The sequence below is a fragment of the Suncus etruscus genome, chromosome 3, assembly GCF_024139225.1.
Source record: "Suncus etruscus isolate mSunEtr1 chromosome 3, mSunEtr1.pri.cur, whole genome shotgun sequence".
In the NCBI taxonomy this organism is placed as follows: domain Eukaryota; kingdom Metazoa; phylum Chordata; class Mammalia; order Eulipotyphla; family Soricidae; genus Suncus; species Suncus etruscus.
The window spans coordinates 88232161-88252534 of record NC_064850.1 but is presented as its reverse complement, the minus strand read 5'-3'; the positions used below and the strand labels follow the sequence as shown (position 1 = coordinate 88252534).

Sequence of the window (20374 nt, the reverse complement as noted above, 5' to 3'; positions counted from 1 at the left end):
AAACGTAGGTCCGTCCTGGGTTAGCCGCATGCAAGGTAAGCACCCTACCACTCTGCTATCGCTCTGGACCAGGTTAACAGGGTTAAGAAAAACTAGTGAGGGGCCGGAGAGATAGCATGGAGGTAAAGCGTTTGCCTTTCATGCAGGAGGTCATCAGTTCGAATCCCGGCGTCCCATATGGTCCCCCGTGCCTGCCAGGAGCAATTTCTGAGCCTGGAGCCAGGAATAACCCCTGAGCACTGCCGGGTGTGACCCAAAAACCACAAAAAAAAAAAAAAAAAAAGAAATAAAAGAAAAACTAGTGAGACAGCATGAAGGTAAGGCGTTTGCCTTGCACGCAGAAGGACGGTAGTTCGAACCTCGGCATCCTATGGTCTCTGGAGCCTGCCAGGAGTGATTTCTGAGCATAGAGCCAGGAGTAACCTGAGTGCTGCCGGGTGTGACCCAAAAACCAGAACAAAAAAAAAAAAAAAAAAAAACAAAAAACTAGTAACTAGATGCTCTCAACAATAATAACCTCAGGGCTTTGCATTTATCCAGTACCAAATTTCACCTCTTCTCTCTCCCTCATTTCTTCTTTCCCCTATCCCTGCTAGTTCTCTCCCTCTCTCCCATTTGCCTTCTCTCCCTACATTCCCCAGGCTTAGAGTCTCTATGACATACCAATGACAATCTAACAGTAGTAACATTTCATTTTAATTTGTCTTTCTCAATAAAAATTCCCTGTAAATGAGGTTTTATTGCATACCAATATTTTAAAAGCCTTACATAATGCTGAGCCCTTAGTAGGTATTCAGTAAGTAACTAACTGCTAACAAATTTTTCTGAATATATTTGAACATATTTCCTTTCTGTAGAAAGAGAGTTTTTAAGGAAGCCGATAGAACAGCATGTAGAGTACTTACCTACCTACCTATCGAACCCAAGTTCAATCCTGAACATTTCATATTGTCCCCCTAGCCTGCCAGGAATGATTATTGAGTGCAGAGCCAGAAAGAATCACCATCGGGTGTGGCCCAAAAACAAAATCAAAAACAGAACAAAAAAAGTTTTTCCTTTGCCTTAGGATTAACAAAAGTAAAATACCTAAACCCACTTCAACTACACAGGATCTGCTCAATAAAAACTTATTAATCTGGGAAACCTTAGGATGTGTTTATATTCTCAGCAGTGATCTGAATCAAGTAAAAGACAAGAGTGTTGTGTATACCAAAGTCAATGTGCTGTTTTGACTCCTTAGGAGGCTGTAAAAGTCTATCTTTTTGTTGTTTTGCTCTGTTTCATTTCGGTTTTTTTGGGTCACACCCAGCAGTGCTTAGTGCTTAGATATCGCTCCTGGCAGGGCTCAAGGACCATATGGGATGCGAGGGACTGGACCTGGTTCAGCCACATACAAGGCAAATGCTCTAAACCGCTCATAAAAAAAATATTTTCCTTCGGTGGAAAAATGAGATGTGCATAAAGGGGCTTAAGTGCATGACTTGAATGTAGAAGCCCAGGTTATAACAGCACCACATGGTACCCTTAGCAAACCAGAAATAGAATCTAAGTATCACCAGGTGTGCCCTCCCCCACCGCCACACAGAAAGTGTCAATCCTCAACTGTTCAAAATTCCTTTCACCACACAGTGATGTATTAAAGGGGTTCTAAATCCATGGATAACTCTGGCTTCACCTCCCATTCTAGACTAATCCTGCCATCTGGGTTTCCTTCCCACTTCTCAAGTGGAGACAGGAGGCAAGCACAGAGAGTAAATGTTTATATAAACACTGGATGAATAGCTAAATGAATAAATAAAGCTAAATTGAACAGCTAAGTGAATAAATACATAAAACTAAATGAGAAAGTGGAAGGAAACTAATATGTAGAAAATGAGGGCAACAAGATGGCTCCCACACAGATTAATTCATTTTACCACATATTCCCACATTTTTCTATAAAACTAATTAAAAAAAGAATAAAGAAAGGGTTGGGGACGAGGGGCCAAGTTGTTGTGGAAGCATTAGCAGGGAAATAAATAAGTACAGAACTAAATGTCTAAGCCAAAGTCAACAATAATAGAATTAAGGGACCTAAACCTTAACAATCTAAACTTAAAGGGGCCTGTAATACTGACAGGCCGGGGGTCAAAAGGTGGAGGTACAGGATTACAGGTTGGATTCATTGGTGGAGGGAGGTTGACACTAGCTATGGGAAGGGTCTGGGCTCATTCTAAATCTGAAATTCAATTATGAAGGATTCTGTAGATCACAATTGTTTCAATAAAATTGTTTTCAAAAAAAAGAAAGAAAAGGATAAATATACAAAAAGAACAAAGAAGAAGAAGAAGGGGCAGAGTGGTGGCACAGCAGTTGGGTGTTTGCCTTGCACGCATCTGACCTAGGACGGACCACGATTCAATCCTCCAGTGTCAAATATGGTCCCCCAAGTCAGGAGAAATTTCTGAGCACAGAGCCAGAAGTAACCCCTGAGAGTAACCGGGTGTGGCCCAAAAACCAAAAAAAAAAAAAAAAAAAAAAAAAAAGAAGAAGAAGAAGAAGAAGGCTCCCAACCTCTTTCCCCAGCAGTGGTGTGAAGGATTTTTTTTTCCACACAGCAATCTTTGGAAATCAAGTCTGCTCCTTTGGTGTATAAACAAGAAAACTATGAGACACATAGAGGTTCCAGGATTTACTGACAACACACAGATAAGATTTGGAGCTGGGTCCATCATAAACTGGTCCCTGCAAATCTGTGATTTGATGCTAAACAGCCCCACCAGATTCCTTGGTACTCAATGTAAAGCTAGCAGTTAAACTGGACTACAACTGTGAGTCTGCACTGTATGTGTAACTAACTAGATTAACACCAGGAGCTTTAGGAGAATTGGCCAGCTCCACATCTTCCCTCCCATATTAAAGTTCTCCAAAGGTCAGGGCCAGAGAGAAAAAGATGGTACAATTGGTCGGCTCTTATCTTGCATATGGCCAATCTGGGTTTCTTTCAATCCCCAGCACCCCAGATGGCCCCACACACACAACACCAGGAGTGATCCATCTGAGCTCCAGAGCCAGGAGTATAGTCGGGTGTGACCCAAAGACCAAAAATAAGAATAATAATAAAGTTCTCCAAAAGATAACAAAGGCATCCATAGAAAAATAGCAGGAAGGTGAGGCTATGAAAGGAAGAAGAGAAGAAGCATCAATGAGAAACTATCGTCAAGGTCCTTAGAACAGTGTTCTGCTAACAGTGTTAGCAAAAACAGAAGGTGCCACGTTAAGTCAGCAGATGTGAAGGCAGTGAAAGGAAAACTGCCCAGAAGACTGTTCTGAGAAGGGCTTCTTAGCAGACAGGAGGACCAAGGACAGAAATAGCAAACCTTCACTATCTCCACCCGGACTCATTCCAGAGTGCCCTGTCCAATTCTGGTCTCCCAGGAAGCCCTAAGGTTCAGCACTAGCACTTGTAGGTGGCACCCACTCAGTTGCCACGCCTTTATTAAGCAGATGCAATGTTATAAAACTAAATTTTTATGAGGTCTTACTGTCACAACTTTAAAGAAGTAATACAAAAGTAGTGAATGTGTAGGTGTTTAAGGAAATTTCTTTGTCTAGAAGAGCATCTTGCACATGGAGAAATACATTTTAAACATGAAATGAAAGGTAATGGGGAGAATTCTGATGTGACAGACTTCAAGAGTATCAGCAACTGTACAAGGTAAAAGAGATACCAAGACAATGGGGAGCAAGGAAGATGAAGATGAATGAAATACCACTGCCAAAGGGCGTGTTTGGGAAGGCACACGCCTGGTAAGGAAATACGTAATGTAAGCTGAAACACAGCATTCAGGCAAAACTAACTGGGGTCAAATGGAAAAGAATCTGAATACTTCCTGTATTCTGCAGACAAAGAGAAGCGAATTTAATTTCCTTTAAGTTAGTAAGCTACAAGACCAGAACTGGGCATTAGACAAAACTAATTCCCCATTCCACAATCGGTTTGTTATTGTTTTTGTTTTTTGGTGGGCCACACCTAGCAGTGCTCACAAATTACTCCTGGTTCCATACCCAGTAATCAATCCTGGCAAGCTCTGGGGACCATATAGAATACTAAGGATCAAATCGGGTGAACCCTTGCAAGGGAAGCACCTTCCCACTGTACTATTGTTCCAGCCCCTGCACTCCATTCCAGGGCTAAGGGACACACACACACACACACACACACACACACACACACACACACACACACACACGCATGCACACACGCACTCACACGTCCCTCCTCTACTCAAACCTAAATACCTAAATACACACACACACACACACACACACACACACACACACACACACACGAGAATCTAGTCCTTCCTTCTCTACACCTCAAACCCAAATATATTTTCTTTTTTTAAAATCTAAGACAAGGTAGCCAGTAAAGTAGCTCAAAGATATATTATAAACCTCATACATGCACAAGACGCAGGCTAGGACTTCTAGCGCTGGGGCTTCCCTTTTGGTGGAAGGCATGTGAATCTGGCCTCCTTCAGCCAAAAATAATTCTTGATAAAATGCAGAGCTGACATAGTAAGTTACTGACGGCTCGTTCTGTCCCAGCTTTCTACCTTGGAGTGTTTGGAAAGAGAGGCAGAACGAGGGAAACAGCACAGTTAGACAGCCAGTTGCTCCCAGCTCCATGCACATCTTGTCACTCTAATCTGAGGATGTTTGAGTCCTTGTGGCATATGTCCCCCAGTGGTCCTACTATGGGCACAATCTGCTATCACAAGGAATCTGTACATCAAAACTAAAAATAAATTCTCAGTAATGGGTATCCAGTTCAAACCTGAAGAGGCCAATGAATAAATAAATCTCTACCTACAAAAAAAATTAGGCTTGGGGCCAGAGCGATTGCACAGGGTAGGGTGTTCGCCTTGCATGCAGCCTACACAGGTTTGATGCCCAGCATCCCATATGGTCCCTAACCTGCCAGGAGTAACCCCTAAGATACCACACTGAGTGTGGCCCAGAAACCAAGATATAATAATAATCATCATCATCATCATCATCATCATCATCATCCCCATGGTGGGGATGAGAGAAGGAATAGGCTTGCTGTAGCTAAAGCAGGATTTAGCAGAAGATAAAAAAAATTCCATTTCTGGGCCCGGAGAGATAGCACAGCGGCGTTTGCCTTGCAAGCAGCCGATCCAGGACCTAAGGTGGTTGGTTCGAATCCCGGTGTCCCATATGGTCCCCCGTGCCTGCCAGGAGCTATTTCTGAGCAGACAGCCAGGAGTAACCCCTGAGCACCGCCGGGTGTGGCCCAAAAAACAAAAAAAAACAAAAAAAAATTCCATTTCTGCCTATCACTCTCCCCAAAGTATCCCTTTTCCCAAATAAAGTCTGATCTTACAAAACATAGAACCTTCTACATATAATAGTAACATCTATCCAAGGATTAGACCAATCATAAAAGAGCATACCCAAGTCAAACAAGAAAATATGAGCCCTATGTCTATAAGCTTAACTGATGTTCAGGACTCGTGTGCTTAATAAGAGTTATCTCAAAGGACTGCTTCCAGGGACCAGAGCAACAGTACAGTGGATAGGTAACTTGCCCGAGTTTGAGGATAGAACCAGAAATATGTATCAATACTGCTGATTATAACCCACAAATCAAACAAACTAAAACAACAAAAACATAGCTTGCCAGTGCCCCTGTCCCAGAGTTAATAAAAAGGGTACCCAAACATTCTGTGACATTCTGTAGACTGAGCAGCAAGAGCCAGAAGGACCATGGCCTGACTCAGTAAGGAGGCCGGTTATTCTTGGAAACCAAGAGGATGAGGTCACCTTTTCAATGTGGTAACCTGATGCCCCAGTCTGCAGAGGTGAACAGAGCTTCCAAAAACCCCAGAGTAGCATGCTCAGTCACAGGGCAGTCAGGGTAAATAAAGCCTGGGCCTCCAACAGATAACTTCCACTCATCCTTTACCCTTCTAGCAGGGATGCCTGCTGCAGTGGAGCATGAAGACAGGCACAGCAGAAGGTGAGAATAGGTTCTTCCCTGTTTGACTCCTTCCCCAATTCTTTAATCTTGATACCCCAAGAAGCACCAAACCACAACTCATTCCCAGAACTCAGAAAAGTAAGTTAACCTCACAGCACCTACCACACTCAGGCTAGATGAGAAGGTAGAAAATGGAGAGAAAGGGCCAGAGAGATAGCACAGCAGTAAGGTAAGCCTTGCAAGCAGCTGATCCAAGATGGACGATAGTTTGAATCCCGACATCCCATTTGGTCCCCCCAGCCTGCCAAGAGCGATTTCTGAGCACAGAGCCAGGTAGAACCCCTGAGAGCCGCTAGATGTGACCCAAAAACCAATAACCAAAAAAAAAAAGGAGAGAAAAATGAGTGAAAAAAAAAGTAGTTCAAAGAACAAAGAGATCTGGGATAAGGGCAAAGGGCATCTAGGCCTGGCTTTAAAGAGGAGACAACCAACAAGTTAGGTTTCTTTTTAGGTGCTATAACAAAGAAACTAAGTTAAAGTGTTGTTGGGCCCTGGGAAGCTAAGTTGCAAATTTCAAGTGTGGACTGGGAATTTCCAAACAAACAATAGGGATAGGGCTCAGAGAGACAGTACAGGGGATAAAGACATCACATTGTACCATGCTGACCCAGGACCACATTTACATTACCCAGAAGCACATATGGTACCTTGAGCACCAGGAGTAAACCCAAATACTGCCAAGTGTGGCTCAGAAACAAAAAGGTGCTGACCATACAGTTCCTGGTATTCCCTCTTCTCTGAGACAAAAGTGAAGGCGGCACAGATCTTCCACTGTGAGCACCACTCTTCACCTCTCAGAAAGACAGTGGCCATTGAGATGGCTGGAGCGGTCCCTCAAGTTGTCCATTCATATGGGCAGTTCAGTGTCCCAATGGAATAATTGGATGGATGGTCTGGAAGGGAACATCAGTTACACCTTCATCTGTATCTCAGCCCCTACCACAGTCTAGCCAGTAAACAAAAAGACCAGAAAATAAAAATTTCCCAACCCAGGAACTCTGAAGTGCCAAAAGATAGGATGAACCAGTCCTGTCTCCCTATGCACAATGTCTCTTTCTTCTTCAACCAAATCTGATGGTCAAATACCTATGATCGTACAGTTCAAAGCCCCAGAGGCTGAAAGCTGAGCTTCCATCTTGAGTGGGAAAAGGAAAGAGAAAAGAAACAGATATCTTCACCTCAGACAACCCCCAGCCCAAACTTTTTCTTAAAAATAGGCACTAGGGCCCAGAGAGATAGCACAGCAGCGTTTGCCTTGCAAGCAGCCGATCCAGGACCAAAGGTGGTTGGTTTGAATCCGGTGTCTCATATGGTCCCCCGTGCCTGTCAGGAGCTATTTCTGAGCAGACAGCCAGGAGTAACCCCTGAGCATCGCCGGGTGTGACCCAAAAACCAAAAAAAAATAAAATAAAATAAAAAAGGCACTAGTTTGAATAGCCCTAGCCACATACCAGATAAAGCCTGGACAAATGTGGACAAGTGGAGACTGTGCTAGATTCATCCTGCCCTCCCATGCCAAGTGGCATAAACAAACACAGCAACATTTTGATCCATGACTTCAAATGGAAAAGTAGCTTGAGATGGCAAAAATAAAGAATTCCGGGGCCGGAGAGATAGCATGGAGGTAAGGCGTTTGCCTTTCATGCAGGAGGTCATCAGTTCGAATCCCGGCGCCCCATATGGTCCCCTGTGCCTGCCAGGAGCAATTTCTGAGCCTGGAGCCAGGAATAACCCCTGAGCACTGCCAGGTGTGACCCAAAAACCAAAAAAAAAAAAATAAATAAATAAAATAAAGAATTCCCTACCTCTAACCTGAGTCACCACACTACCTAGATTCTAGGCTTCAAGAAAAGAACAGATACACACACCCCTGAGTTACGCAGCCTGACACCCCTGCTGAGACACTAGCTGGAATGCTCTCCAACACCAGCAAAGAAGCAGCCAGTGATGATCAGACTGTTAGCCTGACCCACCAAGGTATGCACTGAGACCTGAAAAGTTCTACTGACCAACTCAAGGACACAAAAAGACTAACTTTTTTCTTCCTAATACTGCTTAAAACCCAAGGGAACAAGCTTTTCCCTAAATATTTATGTCTATACATATCTTAAATACAAATTATGGGGTATTTGAGAGTTCAATTTGGCATTTCACAGTTCCCCAAGTACTGCCAGGAGCAACCCAAGCACAGAGACAGGAGTGATCAAAAACAAACTAAACAAAAAAACTCAAGCATAGGTTGGGGAAATAACTCAAAGGTGGTGCACTTGCTAAATAAAGGTTTAAGCCCTGGAAACCATATAGTCCCCAAGCATCATTGGGAAAGCACCACCACATGTGGCTTAAGAAACAAAATAAATGGGGCCGGGCGGTGGCGCTGGAGGTAAGGTGCCTGCCTTGCCTGCGCTAGCCTAGGACGGACCGCAGTTCGATCCCCCGGCGTCCCATATGGTCCCCCAAGCCAGGAGCAACTTCTGAGCGCATAGCCAGGAGTAACCCCTGAGTGTCACCGGGTATGGCCCAAAAACCAAAAAAAAAAAAGAAAAAAAATAAAATAAATAACAGTCTTTCCCCTAAAGACTGAAAAAGGTATCTGACCTGACTTAGATTGCAAACCTATTAATGGTAACTCAGCAAAATCAACTTTTAAAAAAAAATTAGAGATAGTAGAACAATAGTAGAGTAGGTTGGGCATTTGCCCCAGTTTGTTTCCCAACGCTCTACTATTGCTCTACCATCTCTGATAGCTGAGAAGAGCCAGTCCTGTCTCCCTTTGCACAATGTCTCTTTCCAAAAACTCAAGGAACCCAGACATAGTGGAAACCCCAAGAAACCAGGTTCCAAGTCATGGCGCTGATGATCACCACAATTAAGACCTTGGACATGGACACTAACCCTTTCTGGACTAGTCAGCCTCAATTTTGCCAGGTGGAAGGAGTCAAGCAAGATAAGGAGTGTCATCAGCTGTACAGTGTGAGTCCCTCTACCTTAAATCATTACCTAAAATCGGGACCAGCGCGGTGGCGCTAGAGGTAAGGTGTCTGCCTTGCCAGCACTACCCTAGGACAGACCGTGTTCGATCCCCAGCGTCCCATATAGTCCCCCAAGCCAGGAGCGGCTTCTGAGCACATAGCCAGAAGTAACCCCTGAGCATCACCGGATGTGGCCAAAAACCAAAAAAAAAAAAAAAAAATCATTACCTAAAATAACTTCAGCCCCTTCAAATACAACAGCTCTACCCTGCACACCCAATCTCTCTCCAGAACAAAGAAGCACTAGAAAAGACCCCCACATGATCCTTGGAAGGACCTCATGCAGAAGAGCCAGGAGAGTCCCAGGTACGAAGACAGAAGGCCACCTGGGAAATGTGAAGGGACTCAGACTCAGAAAATGGTGCCCTGTCCATTGCTATCCTGGATAGACTCCATGGGTTACATCAATGACAGGGGCTATAGGGCCTCCTCCAATCCCAAGATTTGGCCAGAGATCTCATCTGCTTAGTCCAGGCCCTTTCTTGAATCTTCTGTACCTGCTTCTTCAATAAAAATCATCAACTGATGGAAGCCAGAGATGTAATTTAGTGGTAGAGTACAGGCCTCAAGGTTTGGGTTCCATGCCCAGCCCTGGGCAGTGGTGGAGCCCATCAAACTCATAAATTGATGATAGCCCAATTCCTCAAATCCCAAGCAATTAAAACATCCTAATCATAGACAACATACTTTCAACTTCACAAAAAGGACCCCTTCATTTTCTAGACATCCACCAATATATCCTGTGGCTTTAGGTCTGCTTTCCCGACTTTGCTTCCATAAGTCTATGAATACCAAAGCCCAGCTGCAAATTATTTCCAAGCTCTACCAAAGCCCAGAATCTACCAGTGAAAAAGGTCTGTGAGCCCTCTCAGTTCTGAGCCTGCCTCAATGCTTGCCAACCTTCAAGAGGTGCCAAGAGCCCTGCTACAATACATACTGAGGAACAGGGTCTCTGAAAGCTGAAACCAAACCTTCTCTCAATAACAAGTTCTAGCCTCAACAAAGTTTAGCCCTTCTAGCATGACCATTTACTTCATGTACTCAAACACTTTAAAACCTACTCTGAAAAGGAAGGTAGGTGAAGCTGGATTGGAGGGTGGGGAAAAATAGCCCACTTGTTCCTCCCCAAACCTTGATTCCCAGCTTGTTTGGCTGGAGCCAGAGCCTCTCTGGTAGATGTGCTTACTCCTCAGGGGCCCAGAAGCCCTCAACAACATCAACCTTCAGTCCCTTCTTCAGAGTCCTCTATTCCCAGCTATACAACTTAAATCCTACCAGAAAATTCCAGTAAAACTTTCCACAGAAATGGCAAAGTTCAGGGCCAGAGAGATAGCATGGTGTAAGGCGTTTGCCTTGCATGCAGAAGGACAGTGGTTCGAATCCTGGCATCCCATATGGTCTCCCTGCTAGGAACAATTTCTGATCATAGAGCTAGGAGTAACCCCTGAGCACTGCCAGATGTGACCCAAAAACAAAAAAAAAAAAAAAAAGAAAGAAATGGCAAAGTTCTTTTGCACTTAATGGCTGTCAACCATCAACCATCAATCACTGAACACCATCAATCGCTGAACACCTGAAATGTGACAAGCAACTTACTTTTAAGCTTGTTTTCTATTACTTGCCATACATTAGCTGTATATATTGGTTTGATTTACATATATTGTTAAATGCTTCCTTAAATAGGTCCAGTCCACATTGATTTTCTCACACAGATACAACAAAATAAAAAAGGCCAAATATATTATCTCCCTATAATGAAAAGGCTAGGATATACACGCAACAGCATACATCTACAACATACAGCAGTGCTAAGTGCACTCATCAGGCTATACATTATAACCCTAGGCCATATTTGTTTTATAACTAAAATTATTTGGACCTTTAGACTACCTCCCAATCCACGCTTGGCCATCACTTATACCTCTGACAACTATAACTGTGATATATTTTCTAGGAATTTAGTTTTAGTACTTTATTTGGGACAAGGTCATTAAGGTCACAACCTGTGGTATGCAGAAGCTATTCTCACCTGTTTGCTCAGGTGTGACATCCAGCAGTGGCAGTGCTTAGGACTCTCTGGCCCTCCATTGTTAAAAGTTGGGGTGTTTTTTTTTGGGGGGGGGGAGTTGGGGCCACACCCAGCGGTGCTCTGAGGTTACTCCTGGCTCTGTGCTCAGAAATTGCCCTTGGCAGGTTTTGGAGGCCATATGGGATGCTGGGAATCAAACCCGGGTCCGTCGTGAGTCGGCCTCATGCAAGGCAAACACCCTACCATTGTGCTATCGCTCTGGCCTCGGCACTCTTACTATTTTAAATACCAAGGAAAAGTTAGACTCATTTATTTCACTTAGAATAATGCGCTCAAGGTCATAATTTAGCTTAACTTAAAAAACTTGTACAGCAGAAAGAGATCACACACAAACACACACACACACACACACACACACACACACACAGAATTGCAGGCCGATATCCTTGATGAACAGATGCAAAGATCCTCAACAAAATACTAACAAATAGAATTCAACAATTCATCAAGAGGATCATATACCATGACCAAGTAGGATTAATTGCAAAGAGGCAAGGATGGTTTAATATACACAAGTAAATCAATATAACACACTATATAAATAAAAGAAAACACAAAAATCACATAATCATATCAGTAGATGCAGAGAAAGCATTTGACAAGCATCCACTCATGATCAAAACTCTGAACAAGACAGGAACTAAAGGAACTTTCCTCAATATAGTCAAAGCCATTTACCACAAGCCCATGGCAAACATACTTAATGGGGGGAAACGAAAAGTCTTTCCTCTAATAGTTGGCACTAGACAAGATTATCCCTTCTCACCATTTCTATTCAATATAATAATGGAAGTACTTGCCATAGCAATTAGACAAGAAAACAATATCAAGGGCATCCAGACAGGAAAGGAAGAAGTCAAGCTCTCACTGCAGATGACATGATACTATATTTAGAAAATCATAAACACTCTAACAAAAAATGCTTCTAGAAACAATCATTTGTATAGAAAAGTGGCAGGCTACAAAATCAATACACAAAAGTCCCTGGCTTTTCCAGATACAAATAATGAAAGAGAAGAAAGAGACATTAAAAAATTATTGCATTCACACTTGTGCCTCAGAAAATCAAGTACCTTGGAGTCAACTAAAGAAGTAAAAGACCTATACAAACAAAGAAAGCCACAAAACACTATTTCAAGAAATAAAAGATAAAAGAAAATGGAGACATATCCTGCTCATGGACTTGGAGGATCGACATCATTAAAATAGCAATACTTCTCAAAGCATTGTAGATTTAATGCAATTCCTAAAAGGATACCCATGACATTTTCAAAGAAATAGATCAAACACTCCTGAAATCACATGGAACAGCAAATCTCCACAAATAGCTAAAGCAATCATGAGGGAAAGAAGATAGGAGGCATCACTTTTGCAAACTTTAAACTATACTATAAAGCAGCAATCACTAAAACAGCATGGCAATGGAATAAAGACCCTCAGATCAATAAAATAGGCTTGAATATTCTGAGACTGACCTCAGATATATGAGCAATTAATCTTGGATAAAGGGGCAAGAACTAAGCAGTGGAGCAATAAAGCCTCTTCAACAAAGGGTGTTGGGGGCCCGGAGAGATAGCACAGCGGTGTTTGCCTTGCAAGCAGCCGATCCAGGACCTAAGGTGGTTGGTTCGAATATGGTCCCCTGTGCCTGCCAGGAGCTATTTCTGAGCAGACAGCCAGGAGTAACCCCTGAGCACCGTCGGGTGTGGCCCAAAAACCAAAAAAAAAAAAAAAGGGTGTTGGGAAAACTAGTCACCTGCATGCAAAAATAAAAATATAAGTGAACTCAGGCCTCTCTTTAACACCCTGATATCAGACTTGAAAACATAAAGTACATAGAAAATAAAATGGAGGCAGAACACTCCATGACCTTGAAGATAAAGGCATCTTTAAAGATGAAACACCACTGGCCAAATAAGTAGAAGCAAAGATAAGCAAATGGGACTGCATTGAACTGAGAAGCTTCTGCACCTGGAAGGAAATGTATATATACTAGGATACAAGACTACCCACAGAATGGGAGAAACTATTCACCCAATACCCATCTGATAAGAGTTAATATCTAAGACATATAAGAGCATAACAGGAAAAAAAGCATCAAACTCCATCCATAAATGAGAAGAAGAGATGAACAAACAGACATTCCCCCAATACACACACACACACATATATATATATATATATATATATATATATATATATATATATATATATATATGAGCAGTAGCTATCATACTGGACACTACAGCCCTACAGTACACTTGCTGAATTTACCTTCTCCATACTGCTTTCATAACCAACTTTTTTTTTTTTTTTTTTTTTTTTTTTTGGTTTTTGGGTCACACCTGGCAGTGCTCAGGGGTTATTCCTGGCTCCAGGCTCAGAAATTGCTCCTGGTAGGCACAGGGGACCATATGGGGCGCCGGGATTCGAACCAATGACCTCCTGCATGAAAGGCAAACGCCTTACCTCCATGCTATCTCTCCGGCCCCTACCCACCAACTTTTAAGGCCATTTTATTTCTTCTGTATTCCCTCCATAAAACAAAGTATATGTTCAAGTATTTAGTAAAACTAACTCCCTGCAGCTACACTGGGCAGGAAAAAAAAAGTTGATTCGAAAACTTTCCCCATCTTATTATTCTATCCAGCAAATCCCAACCAAAGACACTATTCCTTTCCCAGGCACATTACTTATCTGCTCTCCAATAGTTAAAGAGCATGAGATACACTAGAGAGGATGCTTCTAACTGTGGAATGTGAATCCCCATGTCCAGACAAACCATGAGAGATTCCCACTGTCTCCCCTAAAAATACCATAGGTGGGGCTAGGGAAATGCTCAATGGGGCAGAGCATATGCTTTGCATGTCGGACACTGACGTTTTTATCCCTAACAGTACCTGGTTCCCCCAGCATGTCTGGAAATAATCCCTGAGCAAATCGGGGAGCAGCCTCCAAGCAATGCAGGGTATGGCCCCAAAACAAAAAAGAGCACCCCAAGAAGCCACATCACAATGATACCTGAGTGATGTGGGGAAGGAGGCGTGCTGGAGAAAATAACGGAGAAGAAACCACAGAACTTTGTTTTTTTCTAATGCATACAACAGGAAGGTAAATAGAGATAAGTTAGAACAACGTTCTGGAGACCAGAGAGATAGCACAGTGGTAGGGCATTTGCCTTGCATGCAGAAGGACGGTGGTTCAAATCCCAGCATCCCATAATGGTTCGCTGAGCCTGCCAGGGGTGATTTCTGAGTGTAGAGCCAGGAGTAGGCCCTGAGCCATGCTGGGGTGTAACACCCCCCAAAAAAAGAACAACATTCTGTATTTTGTAAGACAATAACACACTTTAATCAGAGTCAAGCAGCAGAAGGGAGACCAGTGTTGCCTTCAATTAAATTAAATCTCATACCTAAAAATCACTTTAGCAGTGAAACAGGAAGTAGTTTAGGAACCCTATATGGGAAATGACCAATTACTACACAAATGTGCTTAATCCAGGAGTCCCTACCAAAAAAAATGGCTTCAAGAATTCCATGTTCTATTAGAAATAACATTAGACCAAAGCAGGGGCACAAGTGGTAAGACATTTGCTTTGCACATGGCTAACCTATGAAGGACAGTGAATCGATCCCCCAGCACTCCATATGGACCCCCAAAGCCAGGAGCAATTTCTGAGCACATAGCCAGGAGTAACCTCTGAGCATAATCGGATGTGGCCCAAAACCAAAAAAAAAAAAAAAAAAATTAAATTAAACTCTATCAAGCACTCCCTTAAAAGGAAAGAGGCTGAGCTCAAAAGACCTCAAGGGGGTTGAGGCACTTACCTTGCGAGTAATCACCCCAGCACCACCACCCCCTTAGCAGAAGAAAAACCAAAGAAGGGATGGGAGGTGGGAAAGGCATGGCACCACAGATTCAAATCTCAGGGAGGTGTCACTGGGTTTATAAACTGTCCTCCAGCCTCAGGGATGATGGCTCCAGAAGGGAAGGTAGTAAAATACTCATCACCACCCACTAACACCCAGGAAAACATGCAGAATAAAGAGGGGTTCCTCTAACCAGGGCTAAGTTGGTTCCAGACAACTCATATCACTGCAGCTACAAAGCAGAAGAGCCTAACACAGAGCAGGCTTCCAGACTCTACTCCCTTACTCTGGACCTTCTACTTTTTCAGCCACAAAATAAGAGGGTTTAATGAGGTGACTCCTAAAGTTTACCTCCCCACCCTGCCATTAGTATACGATTCAAAACTTAGGGGAAAAAAGGGGGGCAGTCAGAATAGATGATAAAGCACTAGGTCATAGCACTTAAATGTTTGCTCTGAGGTGGTGACAGAAAAGGAGGGATGCAGGAAGGGATGGGGGGGGGGGAGAAAATGAGAAGAGTGAGCGGCTGCAAATTTTTTTAAATACTGATTCTTTAACAGGGCAAAGATGTCACAGACCAGAATTGGAGCAAGGCTTCTGGGTAGCATCTCCTCCTGTCAACTCTCAGAGCAGATCTCTGAGGTCCGGCTGTACTCACTCCTTCATCACTTTGGCCCATCCTTGACGGCCTGACATGCAGGCTAGTCTGCCTCCTTCCCTGTTCTGGCACCTTCTCAGTGGAGCAATCCTTCCTGTCCTACATCTTCCTCTTTACTTTATAATCAAAACATTCTTGGTTTTGAAAAAGCAATTCACTGCTTGGCAACTACAGTTTTAAGATCTAGAAATCTCTCTGGTGTGCATCTCTAGAACAGGATTCTTTAAACCAGAAAACTCCCCCACAGCTGTAATTATATCTTAACCAATATTTGGATATGGAAGTGCTGTTGACACTGCTGTCAGTCTCTGAATATCTCATTCCTTTTCTCTTCCTCTGTTATTAAGTTTTTACACAAAGATGTGTGGGAAATCTACAATTTAACAGTCTGAGTCAACCAGAGCTCTGAGAACAGGCTGCCTGTCAAAACAAACATTGATATTATTCCTCATCTACTTTTGCCTTTATGATAAAGGTTAAATGCTGATTGCTACTTAAAATACTGCATTATTTTTCCTACTGAAACTATTCAAATGAGAAATATATCTTATTAATTGCAAAAAAATCCTCAATTGCCACTCAGGAGCAGATTTGAGAGTGATTCTGTTTATGTATCATACCAAATAATGAACAGAAGTTGGGTGCTTTTGTTCTTAAGTTTTTATACAATATTCCAACTATACAACAGAATCAGCTCCCAATGTCCCCAAACTGTTAATGAGTTAAGGCAATTGATATCTCAGAAGATACAGAAGAGGTTGTGGCCGGAGAGATAGCATGGAGGTAAGGCGTTTGCCTTGCATGCAGAAGGTCGGTAGTTTGAATCCTGACATCCCATATGGTTCCCTGAGCCTTTGAGGAGCGATTTCTGAGCGTGGAGCCAGGAGTAACCCCTGAGCGCTGCTGGATGTGACCCAAAAACAAAAAATATATATATATAGAAGAGGTCAGAGCAATAGTAGAGGTATCTGTCTTGCATGCAGCTGACCTGGGTTCTATCTCTAGCATCCCACGTGGTTCCCCGATCACTGCCAGGAGTAATTCCAAAGTGCAGAGCCAGGAGTTACTTCCGAAGCATCACCCAGTGTGACCACAAACAAACAAACAAAAAAAATACAGAAAACCTCTAGAAAGCTCTGTTCACTCAACACTACATAACTACATGTGAACTGTGGTCAAAAATTAAATACTCAACTTTTCACTCCCTGAGATCACAGCCATGAAATTACTCCCCATGTGGCCTCCAGTTAAGAGTATGCAAAGATTGATCTAAGGCAGCACAAATAGTAAAGTCAAGATACCAATAAATTCCTCCTTCAATCCACCAAAGATAAACAACCACCAAAAGCCTTCAGCAACAGCTTATAGTATAGATGAAAGAAATCTGATGACGTTGGGGCTCAAAAATAAGTGTTTGTTCCCCAAAAGGAGGTTAAAGGCAGCAGTAAGTTTTGGAAATGGGGCAAACTTACTAGATACAACCCCCAAATATCAAGATTTCGTATTTTTATTATAGCAATCAAGTGTTTGTTATTTATTTCAGCAATAAGCACCCCTAAGGAGATGAAATTTTTTTTATTAACAGCCATCAGGGTTGAGGGAGAAGACAAAAATATGACACAAAAGTGGGCCTGAGCGATAGCACAGGGGGTAGGGTGTTTGTCTTGTGTATGGCTAAAGCGGGTTCGATCCCCAGCATCCCATAAGGTCCCTGGAGCCTGCCAGGAGCGATTTCTGAGCGCAGAGCCAGGAGTAACTCGAGTGCCGCAGAGTGTAGGCCAAAAATATAAAATAAAAACAAAAATACACAAAAAATAAGTTTCCTCCTCCAGTCAAATAAGATGCCATGGGGAACCAGTTTAGAGATGTGGTCCAAATGAATCCCTCTCTTATCTTGTTAGTGACCCTGAATGATGATCTCACTACAGCACTAGGGCCCTCATCAAGATCTGTAAGTCCTTTCAGTTTAACTTCTGGTATAGGTACGTTTCCCCCATCCCATCCCCTAAAAAAATACTAAAAGAGAGTAAAAGCACAGAGGATTTCCCCCGGCAACACGACTCGGCTCGGCTCCTTCCTACTCCTGCCCACCAATCAATCTCCCCGGGCGGGAGTCGAGGGATCATCTCGGATTGGCGAAATCAGCACCGGCCGGGCCAAGTCGGCTTGACGACGATCAACGGAGCTCTCGAACGGCAGACACGCGCTCCGCCAGCCTGCTGGTCTCCCATCTGGAGCGTCTCGTCTCGTTGGGGCACAGAAAGTAGGAGGGAGCAGGGGGGCCCCCAGCCGGCCTCAAAGGAACCCCCTTCCTTCCTTCCTCCCTCCCTCCGCGCCAGCCAGGGGCGGCGTCCCCGCGGAATCTCCAGCTTGGCCACCACCTCCAGACGGCACTCTGGAGGCCCGGCAGGGAAATGAAATCACACATTCCGGGGGCCCCAAATAAGGAGCGCTGAGGCTGAATGGAGAAAGAGATCTCTGGAAAAGAAAAAAGAAAAAAAAAAAGCCACTTCTCCAAACCAACCAACCAGCGAGCCAGCGACGGGCTTGGGGTGGGTGTGCCCTAAGGAGGGAAGGAGGAGGAGAGAAAAAAAAAAAAAAATCCCCGAACTGTCCCCAAAAATCACTTCAGCGAGGGAGCCGGGAGGAATTAGGCAGGAGAGTCCCGACTCGACTCGACTGGACTCGACTCGACGGGCTGGCAATCAAACCCCAAAATGTGTGTGTAGGGGGGTGGTGGCCGGAGAGCTAGCACGGAGATCGGGCGTTTGTGTTGCCTGCAGAAGGCCGGTGGTTCGAGTCCCGGCGTCCCGGAGGGGCCCCTAACTGAGCCTGCAGAAGAGCCAGGACACCCCGAGCCCAGAACGCCAAAAGCAAAATGGCAGAGCCAGGCCACGAGTCCCCGGCGTCCCCGCCACCCGGCCTGGAGGTGACCGGAAACTCGGCGGGCGGCGCGGCCCTGACCTCCCGCTCGCGCTCCCCGGCCACCCCTCCACTCGCACAGACACCCCGAGGCCCAGAGCTCGGGGTCCGCCCCCCGCCCCGACGGACTCACTTTGAGGGCGAACTTCTCCTGCGTCCTCTTGTGGAAGATCTGCAGCACTTTGCCGTTGATGCCCAGCCCCAGCACCTGCGTGGTGACCTTGTAGTCGTCCACGATGGCGTTCTTCTTGATCTGCAGGCTCGACTTGACGTGGAACTGCGGGAACTGCGGCGGCGGCGGCGCGGGCGGCGGCGGGTTGGGGAACGGGGCCGGCGGGGTCTGGCCCGGGGAGTCGGACAGCATGGTGGCGGCGGGCGGCGGCGCGGGGGCCGGGGCCGGGGCGGGCGCGGCGGCGGCCCCCTCCTGCACCTCCGCCCCGGCGCCGGGCGGCCAAGCGCGCGCCGCGTCCGAGCCGGCTTCCCCCCCGCCGCCGCCGCCCCCGCCGCCGCCGGGCTCCAGGCTCGGGGGGCCGCCGGGCTCCGTGGGCGCCGCCGTCACCCTCCGGCCGGCCGGCTGGCTCGCGCGCGCTGCGCCCGCTCGGCCTCCCACCCCGTTCCCCCCGGCAGCCGGGCGCTCGGCGGGACGCGTGGGGCACCCAGGGGCCCGGCCGGGGGGAAGCGGCCGCGCGACAAAGTACCCAGCCCCGGGCCGGCGGCCGCGTCACAGCCTTGTCTGCGTCCGGGGCCGGTCCTTAAAGGGGAGGGTCGGAGGAGGACGGCCGCGAGGACGGGGAGGCCGGCCCGGCGAGGTGGGTGTGGCCCGGGCGGGGGCGGGAGGCCGGGCTTTGTCTTAAAGGGGAGGACGCTCCGCACCTGGAGCCCCCGGGCGCCTGCCTGGCCCCGCGCGCGCGGGACGGTAGTTGCTGCAGGACGTGCGGCCGGGAGATGGAATGGGGAGGTGGGAGTGGGGGCAGGAGTAGAGTGCGGGCGGGCGAGCTGGAGACGGAGAAATCTAAGGTCTTACCCATACATACATACACACACACACACACACACACACACACACACACACACACACACACACACACACACTGGGGAAAAGGGTATGTATGGAAAAAGTACCTAACACACTGGGGAAAAGGGTATGTATGGAAAGAGTACCTAACACACACACACACACACACACACACAATGGGGAAAACGGTATATATAAAAAGAGTGCCTAACACACACACACACACACACACACACACACACACACCACAATGGGGAAAAAGGGTATGTATGGAAAGAATACCTAACACACACACACACACACACACACACACACTGGGGAAAAGGGTATGTATGGAAAAAGTACCTAACACACTGGGGAAAAGGGTATGTATGGAAAGAGTACCTAACACACACACACACACACACACACACACACACAATGGAGAAAACGGTATATATAAAAAGTGCCTAACACACACACACACACACACACACCACAATGGGGAAAAAGGGTATGTATGGAAAGAATACCTAACACACACACACACACACACACACACACACTGCGGAAAAGGGTATGTATGGAAAGAGTACCTAATTCAGATGGAAAAGACACTTGGGTCCAGTTGTTTGGCTCTGGCAAACGGTAGCAGAGAAAACTGCAAAAAAGTTTTTTTTTTTTGGACTTGGTTTTTGGGGGGCCATACCGGTTGATGCGGGGTTACTCCTGGCTCTGCACTCAGGGATCATTCCTGGCAACCA

The 20374-nt window shown here is 45.4% G+C and overlaps 1 protein-coding gene across 1 annotated transcript in view; it reads right to left on the bottom strand.

Moving 5' to 3' along the window:
- MAPKAPK2 (MAPK activated protein kinase 2) overlaps positions 1 to 18980 on the bottom strand; it is a 60286-nt gene extending 41306 nt beyond the window's left edge. Inside the window, exon 1 of the mRNA XM_049770970.1 lies at positions 18750 to 18980. Within this exon, the coding sequence (XP_049626927.1) occupies positions 18750 to 18980 (231 nt within the window). The remainder of the gene's footprint in view (positions 1 to 18749) is intronic.
- Between the last annotated feature and the right edge of the window lie 1394 nt (positions 18981 to 20374).